Source organism: Phragmites australis, chromosome 5 (assembly GCF_958298935.1).
Source record: "Phragmites australis chromosome 5, lpPhrAust1.1, whole genome shotgun sequence".
NCBI lineage: Eukaryota > Viridiplantae > Streptophyta > Magnoliopsida > Poales > Poaceae > Phragmites > Phragmites australis.
The window spans coordinates 2,240,092-2,258,493 of NC_084925.1; the positions used below are offsets into that span (position 1 = coordinate 2,240,092).

General features: G+C 41.9%; 2 protein-coding genes across 2 annotated transcripts; both read left to right on the plus strand.

Moving 5' to 3' along the window:
- The first annotated feature begins 264 nt into the window (after positions 1-264).
- Positions 265-3,640, plus strand: LOC133918357 (eukaryotic initiation factor 4A). The gene is made up of 5 exons (XM_062362207.1): positions 265-429; positions 1,371-1,443; positions 1,555-1,649; positions 1,730-2,160; positions 2,753-3,640. The coding sequence occupies exons 2-5, from the start codon at positions 1,373-1,375 to the stop codon at positions 3,386-3,388; spliced, it is 1,233 nt and encodes a 410-aa protein (XP_062218191.1). The 5' UTR covers positions 265-429; positions 1,371-1,372; the 3' UTR covers positions 3,389-3,640.
- Positions 3,641-8,048: 4,408 nt separating this feature from the next.
- On the plus strand, positions 8,049-17,174 carry LOC133918358 (26S proteasome non-ATPase regulatory subunit 2 homolog A-like). The gene is made up of 25 exons (XM_062362208.1): positions 8,049-8,348; positions 8,488-8,588; positions 8,987-9,107; positions 9,201-9,260; positions 9,402-9,469; positions 10,029-10,071; positions 10,732-10,797; positions 10,925-10,963; positions 11,059-11,141; positions 11,328-11,436; positions 11,516-11,599; positions 11,895-12,053; positions 12,145-12,249; positions 12,331-12,435; positions 12,524-12,664; positions 12,754-12,858; positions 12,945-13,166; positions 14,363-14,476; positions 14,560-14,775; positions 15,751-15,810; positions 15,895-16,008; positions 16,119-16,204; positions 16,282-16,390; positions 16,476-16,654; positions 16,745-17,174. Exons 1-25 carry the CDS (start codon positions 8,220-8,222, stop codon positions 16,815-16,817), a joined length of 2,691 nt encoding a protein of 896 aa, XP_062218192.1. The 5' UTR covers positions 8,049-8,219; the 3' UTR covers positions 16,818-17,174.
- The last annotated feature ends 1,228 nt before the right edge of the window (positions 17,175-18,402 follow it).

Here is an 18,402-nt window from a genome sequence, read left to right on the forward strand (position 1 = left end):
TTTTAACTATTAACAAGCTTTCTTGAGCTGAATCAACCAAACCGAGCGTGAGCCTCTCTTTAGGCTTCATCGACGATTCAAATTCGGTCAAGCTCGGCTCGAGTTTTTTTCGAGCTCAAACTCGTGGACAGCCCTGGCTCTGTTCTAGCCCAGGATCGATTAAGCTCGGCTCAAATTTCTTCCGAGCTCGAGCCTATCGTTCCTTGTCAGAGCCAGAAGACAAGGAACGAGTCGAGACGCGCCCCGCTTCCGTCGGAAGTCGGAACCCCATATAAGCCGCCAGCCTCTGCCTCCCCCAAACCCTCACCCTTCCGATTCCTCCCCAGCTCCACCGCCCAACCGAATCCGAGACGCCGATCTCGGATTCGCCGCCAGCGACCGCAGCAGCCACCCTCCAGCGTTCTCGTCGTCTCCCGCTCCGCTCGTCAGGTAACGCCGAGATCTCTCTCTCTCTCTCTCTCTCTCTCTCTCTCCCCTTGTGGTGTTCGTTTTGTCGGCCTATTTCTCGATCTGGAGGTGCGGTGGATTCCGGCCGGTGCTGGCGCGTGGTCCGGTCCATATATCCGAGTTTGGGTTGGATCTGGGTCGATTCGGACGAAAAGGTTGATGTCTCGGGTATGGAGGTGTGAAAGGTTTGAGGATTTTGATCGGGACATACGTTCGTTCGTTTTTCTTGGATTTGGGAGGTTTCTAGCCTTCTCCTACTGATTTTTTGTAGCTATAAGCTTGCTTTTTCCTATTACCAGCATTGGAATATCATACTTTGGTCTTTTTTTAACCTTCAAGATTGGTATATAGTAGTCGTGTGTTCTGAATCTAGTGTTATGTGTACTGTGGAGTGGACGCGTGCACATGAGTTTGATACTGATGCGAAGCAGTTTTGAGCAAATAAGCACTGTGTAGTGTTTTCATGTTAAGAAACAAGCTTCCAATGCATGCATGTATGCTAATAGTTTATTGAGGTCTCCCAAGACAATTTATTGTCTCACAATAGTGTAGGATTGTTCAAAGAGCTAGTTTCTTCTATAAGAAACAAGCTCCTTCCCTCTCCTCGTCAAATTGCTTGCCACATCAGCTTTTTGCCTAGCTGGACACCTAATTAATATATAAGGAACTGGCACTGGGAGTGGCCTAAGCGCATGGCTACATAGTCCTTCGTGCAACCTTTGCGAATTTGCTGGTTATCTTTTCTTACTTAAAAAGGAGCAATTTTTTTCTGCTTGTTCTTGAAGTTGGAGAGTGCTTTATTATGATGTGCAGGAGCAGTCAACGTCTTAGAAGTTTATCTGCTATTGCTGCTAGGTTTATCTGCTAAGCCTGTTAACTTTGTACTTTTTTGTTAACCTGCTCCTTTTTTCTTTACTATACAGCCATGGCAGGATTGGCACCAGAGGGTTCCCAGTTTGATGCTAAGCAGTATGACAACAAGATGCAGGAACTGCTGTAAGTCATCTTACATCAATCTTGCAGCCTATATTTAGCTTTCCATTTTCAACCATGACCTCTTTCTACGGATTTACAAGTTTCTTTTTGTACCATGCTTGCAACATACAGGCATGAAGATTTCTTTACTTCGTATGATGAAGTTTGTGAAAGTTTTGATGCCATGGGGCTCACAGAGAACCTTCTGAGAGGCATCTATGCCTATGGTATACAAAAAATCCCATCCGCTTCCAAATGTTCAATTGTTAAAGTTTGATCTCATACAAACACGTTACTTGATTTGTAGGTTTTGAGAAGCCATCCGCTATTCAGCAAAGGGGAATTGTTCCCTTCTGCAAGGGGCTTGATGTGATTCAGCAAGCTCAGTCTGGAACAGGAAAAACAGCTACATTCTGTTCTGGAATTCTGCAGCAGCTTGACTATGGTTTGGTTGAGTGCCAGGCATTGGTCCTTGCTCCAACCCGGGAGCTTGCTCAGCAAATTGAGAAAGTCATGCGTGCTCTTGGGGACTATTTGGGTGTCAAAGTGCACGCCTGTGTTGGTGGAACGTCAGTTCGTGAGGACCAAAGGATTCTTGCTAGTGGTGTGCATGTTGTTGTGGGCACACCAGGGCGTGTGTTTGATATGTTGCGCAGGCAGTCTCTCCGCCCAGATAACATTAAGATGTTTGTGTTGGATGAAGCTGATGAGATGCTATCTCGTGGTTTCAAGGATCAGGTTTACTTCCTACTCCTTGTTATGCTACAACTTCTAGTGTTATATTGTCATGTTTAATACTTCTTACTCCTTGTTATGCTACAACTTCCAGTGCTATATGGTCTAGCAATTGGTGATGTTTTTGGTTAGTATCACATGACAGTTATCTTTAGGTGTTACCCATGAAGGCCCAAACCAGATCCAATATGATTTATCCAATTGTTTCTTGATTTATTGGAAAATTAAATTGATATGAAATTTCTGAAGAAAACATATTTGATTCTTAGAACTGCCTAATTAAATTAATTTTACCTGCTTAGTTTGAACTGCTTCCCAGCAGATCACTATCTCCTATCAACTAATTCATAATTGTACTTGGTATTCAGTGCTTAGTACGATTATAGTATGAACTGGTCCCAGTTCAGTATTCATATAGCATGTGAAAGTTAAATTACTTACTCGGGAGAATGTCGCCGACCTGGCTGTGCTTTGTCTAATGTTCCTAAACCAGTTTTGAATTGTTCATATTTTGAAAGCTTAGGTAAACCATTTTGGGAAACTATGTTTTGATAACTTTAGCTGTATGGCTTGAACTGACATGTGTCCTTTGCAGATCTATGATATCTTCCAGCTTCTTCCATCAAAGATTCAGGTCGGTGTGTTCTCTGCTACCATGCCTCCTGAGGCCCTTGAGATTACCCGCAAGTTCATGAACAAGCCTGTCAGGATTCTTGTCAAGAGAGATGAGCTCACCCTTGAGGGTATCAAGCAATTCTATGTCAATGTGGAGAAGGAAGATTGGAAGCTTGACACCCTCTGTGACCTGTATGAGACCTTGGCCATCACCCAGAGTGTCATCTTCGTGAACACCCGCCGCAAGGTGGACTGGCTCACTGACAAGATGAGGAGCAGGGACCACACCGTCTCTGCCACACACGGTGACATGGACCAGAACACCAGGGACATCATCATGAGGGAGTTCAGGTCTGGGTCCTCCCGCGTGCTCATCACCACCGACCTGCTTGCCCGTGGTATCGATGTCCAGCAGGTCTCCCTGGTCATCAACTACGACCTGCCGACCCAGCCTGAGAACTACCTTCACCGCATCGGCCGTAGTGGTCGGTTTGGGAGGAAGGGTGTTGCCATCAACTTTGTCACCCGCGACGACGAGAGGATGCTGTTTGACATCCAGAGGTTCTACAACGTGACCATCGAGGAGCTGCCAGCGAACGTCGCTGACCTTCTCTAGATTATGTCTTAGGATAATATGGCTAAGGTGCTGGATAAAGAAGTTTGTCTTTGTTAAATGTCGTCAACTTTTCTCTGCTTTGGAGGAGTGGTAAGGTCGGGCTCTATTTGAATTGTGGTTAAGGACGGCTTTTAAGTTTCTGCTTTTCTCTATGCAATGTTTGGAAATTTTTGTAGCGGGTAAGTTGTTGCGCATCCTGGGCTAGCTGGGTGCTGAGACACTACTTTAGTATTTACGTTCGTTGTTAAGCTATGCTTGGCCTCTATTCTGTCTGGAGCCATATGTCGCATATATATGATGGAAGGCTTCAGAATCCACATGTTTTTGGAAGAAGTTTTTCTTCAAGCCTGTTAAATGGATTTCTACCATTCTAGATGAACAAGAAAGCTATTTGGGTTGCCTGGTCCAAATCACAGCAACAACTGAGCGAATTTTGCGACGTGCTACTCGTCGACATAGCACGAGAAAGCAAAAGCATGGGCACTAGCTGTGCACGTTTGGCGTAAGCGGCGTTCTGCGAATAATACTCAAAGCGACGGCGATTGATTGTCCTCGTCCCAATCAGAGCCTCGGCAGCGTCGTCTTCCTTTTGCTGCCTTTTCTTCTTCTGTGACGTGGAAAATAGGGATTCTTATCTTGTTCACCCACTTCCTGCCAAAAAGAGTACTCTTTGAAAGTGACCTAGGCTGTTAGGGCTGCATCTAGCTGAGAAGCAGCTGGAGCTAGCGAGTCATTAGACCATTCCAAATTATATTATTTTTATTTTGTTCCCTTTCTAATTTTTCTCTTCTTTCTTTTATTTTCTCTTATCTTTAACAGTTTATTTTCGAAAGGATTCGTAAACAGAAAATAGAGAGAATTTCATCCTAGAGGGAATGACATTGAAAATCCTTTCGTGACGAGAACCGTGAAGGGAAGCCTTGTCCGCGAAGGAAATCGCTTGAGGATGCTTAAGAATCTGCTGGAGTTGGTAGCTAGTGGATAGATAGATTTGTTATTTGGTGAGTAAGCTTTTGGACGCTTGGTGACTCGTGGCTGGTGGTAAATGAATAAAATGTCTCTATCTGTTGCAGATTTTGTTTTAAATGTTGATTATGTCAATTTAAGTGTAAATGACATGTTTAAGAGTTTATTTAAGCGCAAATGATATTTAAGAACGTGCTTTTCGCTTGCCTTCCCAACCACGGATAGGCTACAGGGAAACCGGCTTCACCCGAGGATGAAGGTAGTAGAAACTTGCTCAGCACGAATTACCTGTTTTTAATAGGATATAACTGAAATTGCATGGTTTGACCATGTAGATTGCATATTTTTGACTGGATTTTCAGAGACATGGCACTTCAACAAGGAAATATTATAATTTTTTGATATTTAAAAGAAGATTACATAGAGAGTACTAAATATAAATTAATCCATCGTCCAATTGAGAATATAAGTTTATCATGTCAACCTATTATAACATAATTACACCAAAATATATAGCTACCTATTATCCAAAAGTATTATACCATTCTCGTGTCTAACTATTGCAAGGTTTTCTACCCTTTGCAACCATCCATTACCAATATTTTCATGAGTGATATCCATGTCTCCATCACCCCCCCCCCCCCCACACACACATAGCTCCCTCAGATGTGCCGATCACATGCCCTGGAAGAATGTAGTCCTCGTCATGATCAAATCTAGCACAGTGTTGATTATACAATACACTATCCATAATGAAGTTATGCAGTTTCATACACGCAATAATAATCCTTGTTTACTTGTTTATTGGGCAGCTAGGCGCATTCCGTAAAATGTGACATTTCTGCTTCAACACACCAAAGGAGCACTCGATGACATTTCAGAGTGACGAATGAGCATGGTTGGATATCTCTTTTGAGCTCGGCCTTATCGAAACTCCGGTAGATGATACTTTTGGCCTCTATAAGGTGATAGATATCCAATCTGATTGGAATAGTCTGAATCAACAAGATAGTATTTTCCTAAATAATACATGTGTTAGTGAAAGAGAAGACAATAAGCATTGTAAATTAAGTTGCACACAAGTGAAATATATATCTGCTTGAGGATGAGGAAATATTTCTTTGTATTTGTCCAATGTATCTTTAAATATTCTTGTATCATATGCTGAACCTAGACATTCAGTTACTATGGAGATGAATCTTAAGTCAAAGTCACATACAACCATAACATTCTATGTTGCAAACCCATGACGACTAACATAATTAACCATCTCATCACTTGGCATAACAACTGGTACGTGTGTCCCATCAATAGCCCCTATGCAATTGTTGAATTGAGAAGAAAATCTAGAATCTTGAAGCCTCTCATGCACAATTGTGAATTGATGATCAATTGGCTTAATGATGTCTGCAGCTAATAAATTCAAACATCTAAACATTTTTCTAAACTTTCTATTGATTGTTCAATAGACCTTTGGAATCGACTTTGAACTTAACTCACTGACTAGAGGCCACCAACAATCGACAGAAACATGCCAAAGGGCTCTTCAGAACATATGTTTCGTATTGCCTTCAACCCATATTTGAGTACCAAATTATCATACAATGCATTAAATAAGACATATGCCTTATGACCATTTTGTAACAATCCTTTGACGAGCCCAAAAAAAAATCAAAGATCAATTATTGTCCAGTACATACAGATTCATTCCTCTCTTTTTTTTTCATAAGGTATTTCTCACCGACATACATATATTGTTGATGTCTCTTACTTCTTAACTTCCTCTTTTTTATAGTAGAATCAATCTCATCATCACCTGAGCTACTCTCAACATCCATGTCATTTGTTGTGCTCATCTAAAAACAAAAAATGGGACAAATATTTGCAAACAATAAGCGATCCATACATAAGATTCAGATTTCATTACACTGGTCTCATCAATACAACAATAAATTAAATCTAAAACAATAACATAACATTTAGATCAATTAAGGATATAAATGATGAGACACATAAAGGTACAAATAAAGAAGCATCTAATGTCTCTCTTATTCTCGCACCGTTCTCGAGCCTCTCTTCGTTTGCCTTCATAGTATAAAAGAAACCTCTACTTTGGAGTTTACTGAACACCCTTTAACGATGTAGTATTCATCACTTATTTTGGGAGCCCCACATTTCACAACCACTTGCATAATATCCCCAATATCATTAGCCACAAAGACATTATTAGTTGTCTCCGAACTGTCTTTACTAATGATATAGTCAACAAACCGCTTGAAGTCTTTTTTACATGGTCAATAAACCGCTTGAACGACACGAATAACAACGACTTGTCGGTGAAGGTGAGTACGGTGGCGATGAAGCCATGTGTGGCGTGCAGTTAGCGCGACATTACCCATGCACGAGGACGAGAGCAAGGCCACGTGCGGGTAGAGATGGCCAAGTTATCTTGGACGTGGAGATGGCGGAGGAGATGAGCAAGATGGTCTCGACAAGGAGATGGGAGACGGCGGAGGAGACGAGCAAGATGGTCTCGGCAAGGAGATGGAAGGATCGATGGTGCCCGCTTGGTTTTATTTTTATTTATTATTTTTTTAACAGTGTAACCTCATCTACACGATTTTTATTAGAGGTCTTGAGGCGAAACCTCGCCGGGACTCAACTCCACCATGTAGTCGAGCCCCCCACGCTCCGTGTGTTCCCGTGAGGAAGCCAGGAAAATCCCGACCTGGCGCATACCGTGCAAGCACAAGCCCGCTTGGTTTTATAGGCTCAATTAACCATTGCATGCTCTTTCACAAATTGATATACCTGTCTTATTTTTGTTTGAGGTGTTTGTAGTAACATCTTGGACTTATGGTCTGTTTGTTTTCTGTTTCTGGTTCTGCTTCTTCTACTGGCAGAAGCCAGAAGTCAGAATAAACGGGATTCTGGAGAAGTGGTTTCTGGAGAAGCCGGAAGCCTGTTTCTGAGGAAAATAAACTAAAGCTGAGAAGCTCGCTGAGATACGTTTTTCTGAGAAGCTATGTGCTGAGAAACCAAAAATTCAAAAATTTGTTGTAGAAGCCAACAACCTATTTCCAAAAGCAGCTTTTCAGACAAGCCAAAAGTACAACTTTTCAGAAAAGCCCAAAAGCAGAAACTCAAACAAACAGGCCCTTAGACCCTGTTTGTTTCAGGCTGCTTCTGGCTTCTGTTTCTATCCGAAGCCCAGAAGCCAGAAACCAAAACAAACGAGTTTGCTGAAGAGTGGCTTCTGGAAAAATCATAAGACTGCTTCTGAGAAAATTAATTAGAATCTAAGAAACTAGCTAAGAGTAGTTTTTATGAGAAGTAGTGTGCTGAGAAGCCAAAAATATAGTTATAAAATCTAATAGCTAAAATCTAAAAGTAACTTTTCAGAAAAACCAAAAAATACAATTTTTCAAAAAAGACAAAAATAAAAACCCAAACAAACAATCCCTTAATAACAAGTACAACCGCTCAGTGCGATGTATTCACAATGCAAAAGTATGCGACTGTTGATATGTCTGTCTTATTTTTGTTTGAGGAATTTGTAGTAGCCCAACAAAGCCCATTACTCTAGGTAAGGACGGCCTACCAGCCAGCGGAGTCGGACCGGGCCGAATCTCCAGCCGAAGAAGCAAACGATCGTACGGTCCAGGTCCATTCTTGGAGGAGGGGCAAATCGAAGCGGCTCGGCCGCAGCCAGCAAGCAAAGCGGAGATCCCCTTCCTCCCCCTCCCCCGCCTCCCACCTTCGACCGCGAGCGACCGGGAGGAGGCGGCTTTCTGCTATCGCTCCGCCTCTCGCCTCCTTTGCTCCAACCCTAGTTGGTCGGGGAACCCTATCGGCCGCCGCAGCCATGCCGCCGCCCGAAAATCCCAGCGACGCCGTCCCCGACGCGCCGTCCGAGGCCGCGCAGCCGCCGCCGCCGCCGCCGGCGGCCAAGTCCAAGGGGAAGAAGAAGGACGAGAAGAAGGATGACGATCTGGTGAGTAGGCGCCCTCTCCGTGTGTGACGCCAAGGGAGATTGATTGAATTCCGGGGCACAAAATCTCGCTATGCTTGCTTCGATTCGATCTCGGGTTTTACTTTGCCTGACGTGTTGGACGGTGCTGGTTTGGGCGCAGTCGGAGGAGGATCTGGCGCTCAAGGAGCAGCTCGAGCTATACGTGCTACGGGCGCAGGACGTGGATCCCGGAGTGCAGAAGCTCGCGCTCGAGAGCATGAGGTATTCGCTTACTGAACCGGAAGATGCAGTTGCACGATTGCGTTGCTTCCGGCATAATTAGGTTGCATTGATTTTTTTTCTTCGTGTGATGTTTGGTCTAGGTATAAATTTACCATAATTGTTAGAGTTTAGTGACTGACAAGTGCTGTGTGGTTTAGTTCTCTTGTGTTGAGATGATCTCTAGAATAGATTTATCATTTTCTGAAACTTTATTGAATGCGGAGCGCCCATGGTATAGTTATGCAGTTCTGATGTGTTGGGTTGATGGGAATTGTTTTCGATGTAGGTCTCACCTAATGTTACAGTTATGCAAGGAATTATAATTGAGTGCTTCTGATGTAAACCAAAAGCTTGTTTCTTTAACTCCTGCTGCTGCTACTTAAATTGATTCTTTTCAGGCAGGAGATTCGTTCCGCCACAAGTTCAATGACATCTGTCCCAAAGCCACTGAAATTCCTCCGCCCGCACTATGGAACCCTCAAGTCATACTTCGAAACCATGCCAGAATCTGATCTGAAGGTACGTGTTAACTGTTGATCTCCCAATTGCGCCTGATTAGATTTAGACATTGCTTTGGTACAGTGCTGATGCCACCTTCTTACTGTTTTGCAGAAGTACATGGCTGACATACTGTCAGTGTTAGCTTTGACAATGTCTGTTGAAGGAGAAAGAGTATGTGCCTGCCGCAATATTTTTTTCCACTGTCATAGACAAGATATTTCTTTGATTAAGAAAATAATCTCCAGCTGTTCCCATACAACTGCAGTTGAGCTCGCCTGCTAAGGTTTGATCTCCTCCTTTTAATTGTTACAGGAGAGCCTGAAGTACCGTTTGTTGGGCTCTGAAGGTGACATTGGTTCGTGGGGTCATGAATATGTGAGGTATTAGCGAAACTGAAATAAGATTTTTCTACCTGCTCTCCCATGGCTCCTTCAGTTAGTCAAGTCTAAATATGTCCAATGTGCTGTATTGACAATACTACCCATGCAACATTCTGGAAAAATATTTCCATGATCAAAAGTCTGTAAGCATTTATCGACTGATATATCACACTATGTCGTGAAACAATAAGTGAACCTCCTGCTTGCCTCTCTATGCTATTTACAAATTTGATCACATGTGGTACAACTTCTTTATGACAGGCATGTTTGTTTAGGCACTTTGCTATTTTCGTGCTTTGTTTTTCTTCTCCCCAGTTGTTAGGTTGAACATTTTTATTAACTTCTGTGGCATTTAATTTTTTGTACTTGGTTTTATTTTAAAGGATACATTTCGCAAATAGTTATCTCACCTCGAAATGTTCATGATTCTGCTATATTCCGATACCTTAGAGGAATTTTTTCCCCTGTTTTCCAATATGCTTCATTTAAAAAAAAATGTTTACATGTTATTTCTTTGCAAAATTGTTGGATTCTAAACAAATAAATGTCTCATGTACAGAAATTTGGCAGGCGAGATTGCTCAAGAATTCCAAAAGCGCCAGGTTGCGCTCTCACTCAAGTGATAATAGAAATTCTTGAATTCTTCTGTACCATTATTATTTGTAACTTCTACCTTGATTCTGTGTGCCCTATTCTTCTATTTAACGCCCTGTTGAAGTTGTGAAAAAAATGTGTTTTTGTTGTCTCTTAATTTCTTACCACATCTGACCTATTGATTAATGTCCTAGTAATCAATATCTTTTTCATTAATACCAAAGTTGTAGACTTTTGAATCACATGAATGGAAGCTTCTAGTGTTGATTGTTGAATAGCTGAAAATGACAATATGTCTCAATTGATAAGGTTGGCATGGTGAACACGGTAACTAAGTACTGGTAATGTTTATAATATAGATAGAAGTAAGTAACTGCATTTTATTCCTTCCTGTCTCATTTTCTTTATTCTCCCTCGTCGTTTAGCATTTTCATAATTTCCACATACCTGGTAACCATGATCACATTCCACACATGCTAGGTGTAGGAAATCTGTCAAGTTCTTTGCTAATCACTGCAAATTTTTATTGTTTCTTGTTCTTGTCTTCTTCTCTTTTTTTTTTTTTCATTCTGCTGGGCTGCAATAATGAATCTAAGTAGTGGACCCTGTTGATTATGCTCCCTTGTTTAGCTTTCATACATCTAATGCTTATTTTTACTGTTTTGCAGGATGATGACTTACCCATTGATGCCCTAATGGAACTAGTGCAGCAAATTATTTCATTTCACATGAAGGTTTGTTCTGATTAGTGTTCATGGTCGAATGTTTACTTATTCTGTTACAGCATCTTGAGCGATGTAATGCATAATGTGATTTTTTGTCATTTCCATTGTTAACTATTTGATCTTTTATTTCTATTAGCATAATGCTGAGCCTGAAGCTGTAGATCTTCTGATGGAGGTATCTTCAATCCTTATACTATTCTTCTCAGAATACGCTCCCAATATTTGTTTGCTAATGGATTTACTGATGCATCATATTTCATTGTTTTGTAGGTTGAAGACCTTGATTTGTTGGCTGAGCATGTTGACTCTACAAACTACAAAAGAGCTTGCTTGTACCTTACTAGTTCTTCCAAGTAAGCGAGCACATTTGGTTATATGTTGCTATTTTCCTACTGTATGCATCTTTTTGTCACATATTATGTATTTTTCTGTGTTATTGCTTCTGCACCTATTTTGGAATGACTCCATATGGAGCTTAGTATTGATGAATTTCTGTGAATTAATTAAAACTTTTCTGTACCCGAACATGAAATTTGCAGATATCTTCCTGCTCCTGATGATATGTTGGCACTTGACATAGCATATACTATTTACATGAAGTTTGGAGACCTTGCAAGTGCTTTGAGAATTGCTCTGCTCCTTGACAAGGTGAGCACATCATTATCTCATTCCATAACCCTTTGTTTAGAACCAAATTTAAACTGACATGCATTTAAATGATTTGTAGTCCATGCAGTATGTGAAGCAAGTCTACACAACAACCGATGATCTTCTGCTCAAGAAACAATTCTCATACATCATTGCACGCCATGTATCCTCTCTCTCTCTCTCTCTATGTGTGTGTGTGTGTGTGCGCGCGCGCGCATGTGCGCGCGTGCATGTATCTGCTCTATGTGTGCATGTGTCTGAGCCTATGTATGCTCATTTATTCATATTTGATAGGCATGGCAGCTGGCCAGGTTGCTCATCCATGCACACACAAAGGACAATTCTGATTCCTTCTGTACCCTAAGCTACACCTTATTCTGAAGGGTTACTCTTTTTCATCTTTTTCCATGAAAATGGTTTTCCCCATGGTTTTAACTGTGAACTCTCCTCTTCTGAAGGGTTTGGCCATGGAGATTGATGATGAGATAGCTGCTGATGACAATGACAAGGAGGTTTTGCAAGAAATAGTTAATAATACTAAGCTGAGTGAGGGATACCTTACTCTTGCTCGAGATATTGAGGTCATGGAGCCAAAATCTCCAGAGGATATATACAAGGTGACCTTATCTTACTACTTACGAATTTACCATATTTGTAGAGGCACAATTCAATCATCATAATAATTGTGGTTATACTTGTAATTTGTAGGTCCATTTGATTGATGGCCGTGGTGCCAGCTCCAGTCTTGATTCTGCAAGACAGAATTTGGCTGCAACATTTGTCAATGCATTTGTGAATGCTGGGTTTGGCCAGGTTAGCTTTTGAGAATAATCTGTTACTAGCAGTCCTTTTTGTGAGGTAATAGTGCATCTTAAGAAATTTTCCTTTGTGCAGGATAAGTTGATGACTGCAGCATCTGATTCGTCCAGTAGTGGGTCTTCTGGAACTTGGTTATTCAAGAACAAGGAACATGGAAAAGCTAGCGCAGCGGCTAGTCTGGTATAATTATAGTATTCCTTATGTTTCTAACCATAACATATGATTTAATTGGAACTATTCAACAATAGTAAAAAACTATTATTTACAGGGAATGATTCTCCTGTGGGATACTGATTCTGGGCTTGCTCAGCTCGACAAGTACTTGCATAGTAGTGATACTCATGTTGTTGCTGGAGCTTTGCTAGGCATTGGAATTGTCACTTGTGGTGTGAAAAATGATTGTGACCCTGTATGTGCTCCACCTTATTAGCTCTTCATCTTCTCCCTCCCTCCCTGCATCTTTTTTTTCTTTCCTAACACCCTACCCTTTTTTCCCAGGCACTTGCCATTCTCATGGAGTATATTGGCAATGATGACACAAACATACGTATTGGGGCAATATTGGGTCTTGGTATTGCATATGCTGGTTCCCAGAAAGAGGAGGTAGACATCTGGGATTATTATTGTGTCTTACTTTCTCAAAGATTTCTTGTATGTTTCCTATTCACATCGTTTTTTTTTAATTTCAGCTTAAAATTCATCTGTCAGCTGTGTTGGGAGACTCCCAACCACCTCTTGAGGTCTTGGTCTTCTCAGCCATTGCCTTGGGGTTGGTTTTTGTTGGTTCTTGCAATGAAGAGATTGCGCAGTCCATCATATTTGCTTTGATGGAGCGTAGTGAAGCTGAGTTGGCAGAACCCATTATACGGTTGCTTCCAGTTGCGCTTGGCCTTCTATATCTTGGAAAACAGGTAATTTTGAGCATCCCTTGAGAGATTAGCGTTTGCATTTTGTTGAGTAGGCTAAGTATTAAATAAATCGTTGCTAGGTATTCCTTAGACATATGTGAAATACTATTTGTTGCGCTTGATTTTAAGTATTGACCTATTCTTTTCCTTTAGAAATTATTTGAAGTCCGTATCAGGTACCTTAACTTTCCAGTTTGTCCAACTTACCCCTTGCACTTCAAAACCAGGCAAATAACACCCTCTACTTTCAATACTGGTTCAAATTAGGTCTAAGACCACCTACCAGGTAGTATCAGGATGATGTGGAGTCCACCTTGGCAATGATTTTCTGACGTGGACTCCCTCACCTCTTTTCCTCTCTCTCTTCTCTCTCATCTCCATGTGGGCCTCACTGATTTCCGCATCCTGGTCTTTCCTGAAACGCTGCACTTCTATTCTCCTCTCCCACATTCCCTCTCACCTGCTGCTTCCTCAGCTGAGAGCTATGGCCGACTGCGTCATCGTTGAAGAGGCGGCCTGGTCTTTGCCTCCGCCAGCTGCACCACAGTTGTAGGAGGTGTTGTGGCAGGCACACAGCAGGTGCTGCCTGCAGCATCTGCAGCAGTCATGCGACGACTGCAGTGCCGCGACTTGCAGCCGCTGCTATGCGTTTATGGAGCAGAGAGGATGGGGAATGTTGGTTCCTGATGGCACGGAGGATTTGATTCAATCTGAGCAGCCAGTGCGACACACGCATGCAAGTGTTCCATGCCATGATGTGCTCGACGAAATTCACAGTTGGGTTGATTGGTTTCCTATGGCATGGAGACAATGCACGGTCCATGGCAACTAAGATTGGATCCACACCTGCCCCAGCTCGGTGTGAGTTTCCATGAACCTGGATTCCACCAGGTCGTGATTGAGAGTGAGATATTGAGAATGGAGATGAGGGACAGAGGCAAGACAGAGATAGTAGTTGATGCAAGCTGCTGCCTTTCAGGAGACAGGTCAGTCCAATTTAGAAACAGATCTGCAGACACCTATCGGTCCATGTGGCAAAACCATCATTGGGATTATTTTGTCTGGTTTTGATTGTAGAGGGGTTATTTGTCCGGTTTTAAAGTACATGTGGTAAGTTGGACTGACCGGAAAGTACAGGTACTTAATATGGAGTTATTTTCAAAGATGTGCTTGTCACTAGTAGGCAATTCCAATTTCAGGAGAGTGTAGAGGCTACCGCAGAGGTCTCTAAAACATTTGATGAGAAGATAGGAAAGTACTGTGACATAACGCTTATGTCACTGGCATACGCTGGAACAGGGAATGTGCTTAAGGTACTTTACCTTCAATGGTATTTAGTATTTTCCCTTGAAACTTTTTTGAATGGCTTGAATAAATGTTCCAATTCTGTGTGCAGGTTCAGAAACTTCTTGGCATTTGCTCACAGCATCTTGAGAAAGGCGATACACACCAAGGGCCAGCTGTCCTTGGAATTGCTCTCATTGCTATGGCTGAAGAATTAGGTGCTGAAATGGCTGTACGTTCTCTTGAGCGTCTCTTGCAGTATGGCGAGCAGAATATTAGACGAGCAGTTCCTCTTGCTCTTGGTATACTCTGCATATCTAATCCCAAGGTATGTGAATAAGTTGGTCTTACATACTAAATATCTGAGAAATAATGTGGAATCTAACTTATGCTCGAATTGTTAACTTGATCAACAAAGTGTTAAGAGCTACAGAGTTGCAAGCAAAGCAATTTTTTAATTAAATACATGTTCTACATGTGTAGAGGATTACATCAAAGGGGAAAGAAGCGCTGCCACACACTATTATATTTGAGTCCTAAATGCCCCATGGGAAATTTTCAGTTCTGGTTGGTAAAAATGGTCAAATTGTGTTAATGTCCCTCTAATAAAGCCATTTTAATGGAGTTAGTACATGAAGGTGCTAACCTAATTGATGCACTTGCACCCGCACACACAACAGGGAACATGTGTGCATGCATCCTTGATAAATTATTTTCACTTTTTTCCAGAAAATTGTTGATCATGAAACCAATCTAGCCACGTTAGGTTTGCTAGCTAACTTTGTTTTTTCATTCTCTTAATGCAAAACTATTCCTTTCCCCAATACTGTTAATATAGGCCCAGAACCCAAGACTAGTAATTTGGATCCAGTGCCATATTGCTATATTAGAAACACATCACATCAAAACAAGATAAATTTTGCTGCAACACCTTCCTATAATAGACACTATCACACGTGGAAAATTTTACATGGTGCCATCGTTATTGAAAGCGTGGCCAAATTATCTTCATTGTAATTTGTATATCATAAACCAAACTGTGATCTATAATCCTATGTGATATATGTCTGCAAGTTTCTTTGTTTTGGACGTTCTGAATTCACATCCTTAGCAATTTGGTTAGGCAATTTCTTGTTGCGCACTGTTCTCTCAAATGACTAAAATACTTTGTTGGGTATGCGATAATTTAAAGATAAGAGTTCTTGGTCAGTGGTGCATTTACTTGACTTGGTAGCATAACATTGCTAAACAGTTTACAGCCCATCAGGTATTCTGATTACATTTCTGATACTTGCCTTCCCAGGTAAATGTGATGGACACACTTAGCAGATTGAGTCATGATGCGGATGCTGATGTGTCAATGGTTCGTATTTTCAACCTTTTGTAACCTAGCTGTTCATTTCTTACTTCGTAGCTTATATCTTACATCCTAATTAAATTGCTTTAGGCTGCAATCATCTCATTGGGTTTGATCGGTGCTGGCACAAACAATGCCAGAATAGCCGGCATGCTTCGCAATCTTTCAAGTTATTACTACAAAGAAGCTGCTCATCTGTTTTGTGTAAGTATAACCCCACAATGATCTTTTGGCATCCTTACTCCATGTAGATACAACATTTTCTTGGTTGTATTTAAGTTGGATACATTGATTAATTTTGGTGTGTTCATCAGGTAAGAATTGCTCAGGGACTTGTTCACCTTGGTAAGGGTTTGTTGACCCTTTCTCCATACCATTCTGATCGATTTCTTCTTTCCCCGTAAGTGACTATCCGTAAACACTTGATTCACCCTTGAATGCTACTGGGCTACACTTCATTTTTGTTTTTTTTTTCAGGATGGCGCTTGGAGGGCTTGTAACTGTTCTGCATGCCTGCCTTGATATGAAATCCACGATTCTGGGGAGATATCACTATATCCTCTACATTATCGTCCTTGCAATGCAGGTATGGTTCATTACAATTGCCATTTTTATGAATGGACCAAACAACAATTGGATACTATGGTTGAACTCCTTTTTCACCTATATAGCCTAGGATGCTTTTAACGGTGGATGAGGATCTGAAGCCCCTCTCTGTTCCAGTCCGGGTTGGGCAAGCTGTCGATGTTGTTGGTCAGGCCGGAAGACCTAAGACAATTACCGGCTTTCAGACACATTCGACACCTGTCTTGCTTGCAGCAGGGGAGCGAGCTGAGCTAGCGACAGAAAAGTAATCAGCGATTCAAACAAACAATGTGTTAATATCATTTGTATATGTTCCCCACAGGAAAGCTAATAACTGTTCGTTTGTGTTGCGCAGATACATTCCACTGACACCGGTACTGGAGGGCTTTGTAATTCTTAAGAAGAACCCAGAGTATCATGAGGAGTGAGACAATTTATAGGCCTGATATGTTCGTCCATCCCTTGCTCGGCATATCCTGGGGGTTCATCAAATAGACATTGCTTTTCATGCCAGAGTTGTAGCTAATTTAAGCGTTTTTGCTTGTGTGATGACTGATGTACCACTTAGTATCAAAACCGGGGCACGTAGGAGTAGAGTTGCTGTTTACTTCTACCACCACCTTATTTGTATCTATCAAGTATGTATTGGACTTACTGGGGACATTTTTAGAACTGACTCGGTGGAGGTGATCGAAGGCATACAGTGTCCTTTTTGGCGTTTGACTAGGGTTGGAGACGTGAACTTTTGTTTGATAAGTTGCGCCATAATCTGCCTTGTTATAGCACTTCTGTTGTCATCTCTTTTCAATGTTTATGCTAATGGGACTGTGATCGTTGCTTGGCCTGTTCAATTGAACGGTACTCCGGCCAGTCCAGTCGTTTTGCGAACTGTACTGCAGCGTGCGTGTCTTGCCCCCTGTATCCCTCACTACCTCATTCATAAGGCTTAAAACAAATAGGAGTAATTTGCTAATTCATAAGGCTTAAAACAAATAGGAGTAATTTGCTAGGTATTATCGTAAAAGTTAAAAAATATTATCGGTGTGAAGATGATATATAAGTTTTGGGTCTATATGTTATTCTCTCAGCCGAATATTATTTTTTAATATGAATATTTATAATAGTATTTAGCTAATTTTGCCAAACAAATAACCTTGTCTCTAGTAACAAAGATCCAAACTTGTTAAGATCATTTGGTACCATACCGATTTGGATACCAACCAACATGCACAAAGTGTCAGGAACAATTTATATGCAGCTAATCAACTAACTCATATGTCATTAGGTTATTCAGCTACTATTACATGGAGTTGAAGTAGAGGGGGGAAAACACATGTAGAGTTTTAAAATTCTGCTGCTATGTTTGCATATTATTTTCATATTGCAGTAACCTTGATATCTTCCTACACCAGCCTTTTATCACATTTTAGCTGCGACTGGATAGCGACTGACTGTTTCATCATCCATCCTTGTTCAATAACATTCAATTGCGATTCTTTTCCTCCCAGCCGAACCAGCCCAAAGGGGCTGCCTACCCCTGTGCCTCTTCTTCCCTCAGCCGCACATGAGCTCACCCCTCTCCATGGGTGTGCCGCCTCTCTCCAACTTAGCTGCGCTGCTCCGGGCCCAAGCCACCCACATGCGCCATGCGACCTCCCGTGCTGCCTTGCCCCTATCCCACACTAAACCACGTCGCCCAAGACATGCCGCCTTCCTCTCTCTCTATCCCCCTCGGATCGGACTTGTTTCTATCCCTAACGCCCATGATTCGAATTGAATTGAATCCGTCTCAAATCCTAACAACTTCAGCTCTTATCCCCTCGAGGGAACCTCGAGCCGCGCCTATATAAGGAGGAAGGAGCGGGTGCCCGAGGGGGAGGAATCTTTTGGAGAGCTATGGAAGCCCTATCGCGCTGTGAGCTCTTTGTTGCCGAATTCATGTCACCTCCGTCCGTCGGGTTCAGCTTGACGTGTTGTCCACCATCGTGTGGTCAAGTCGGGGAACATCGCGTG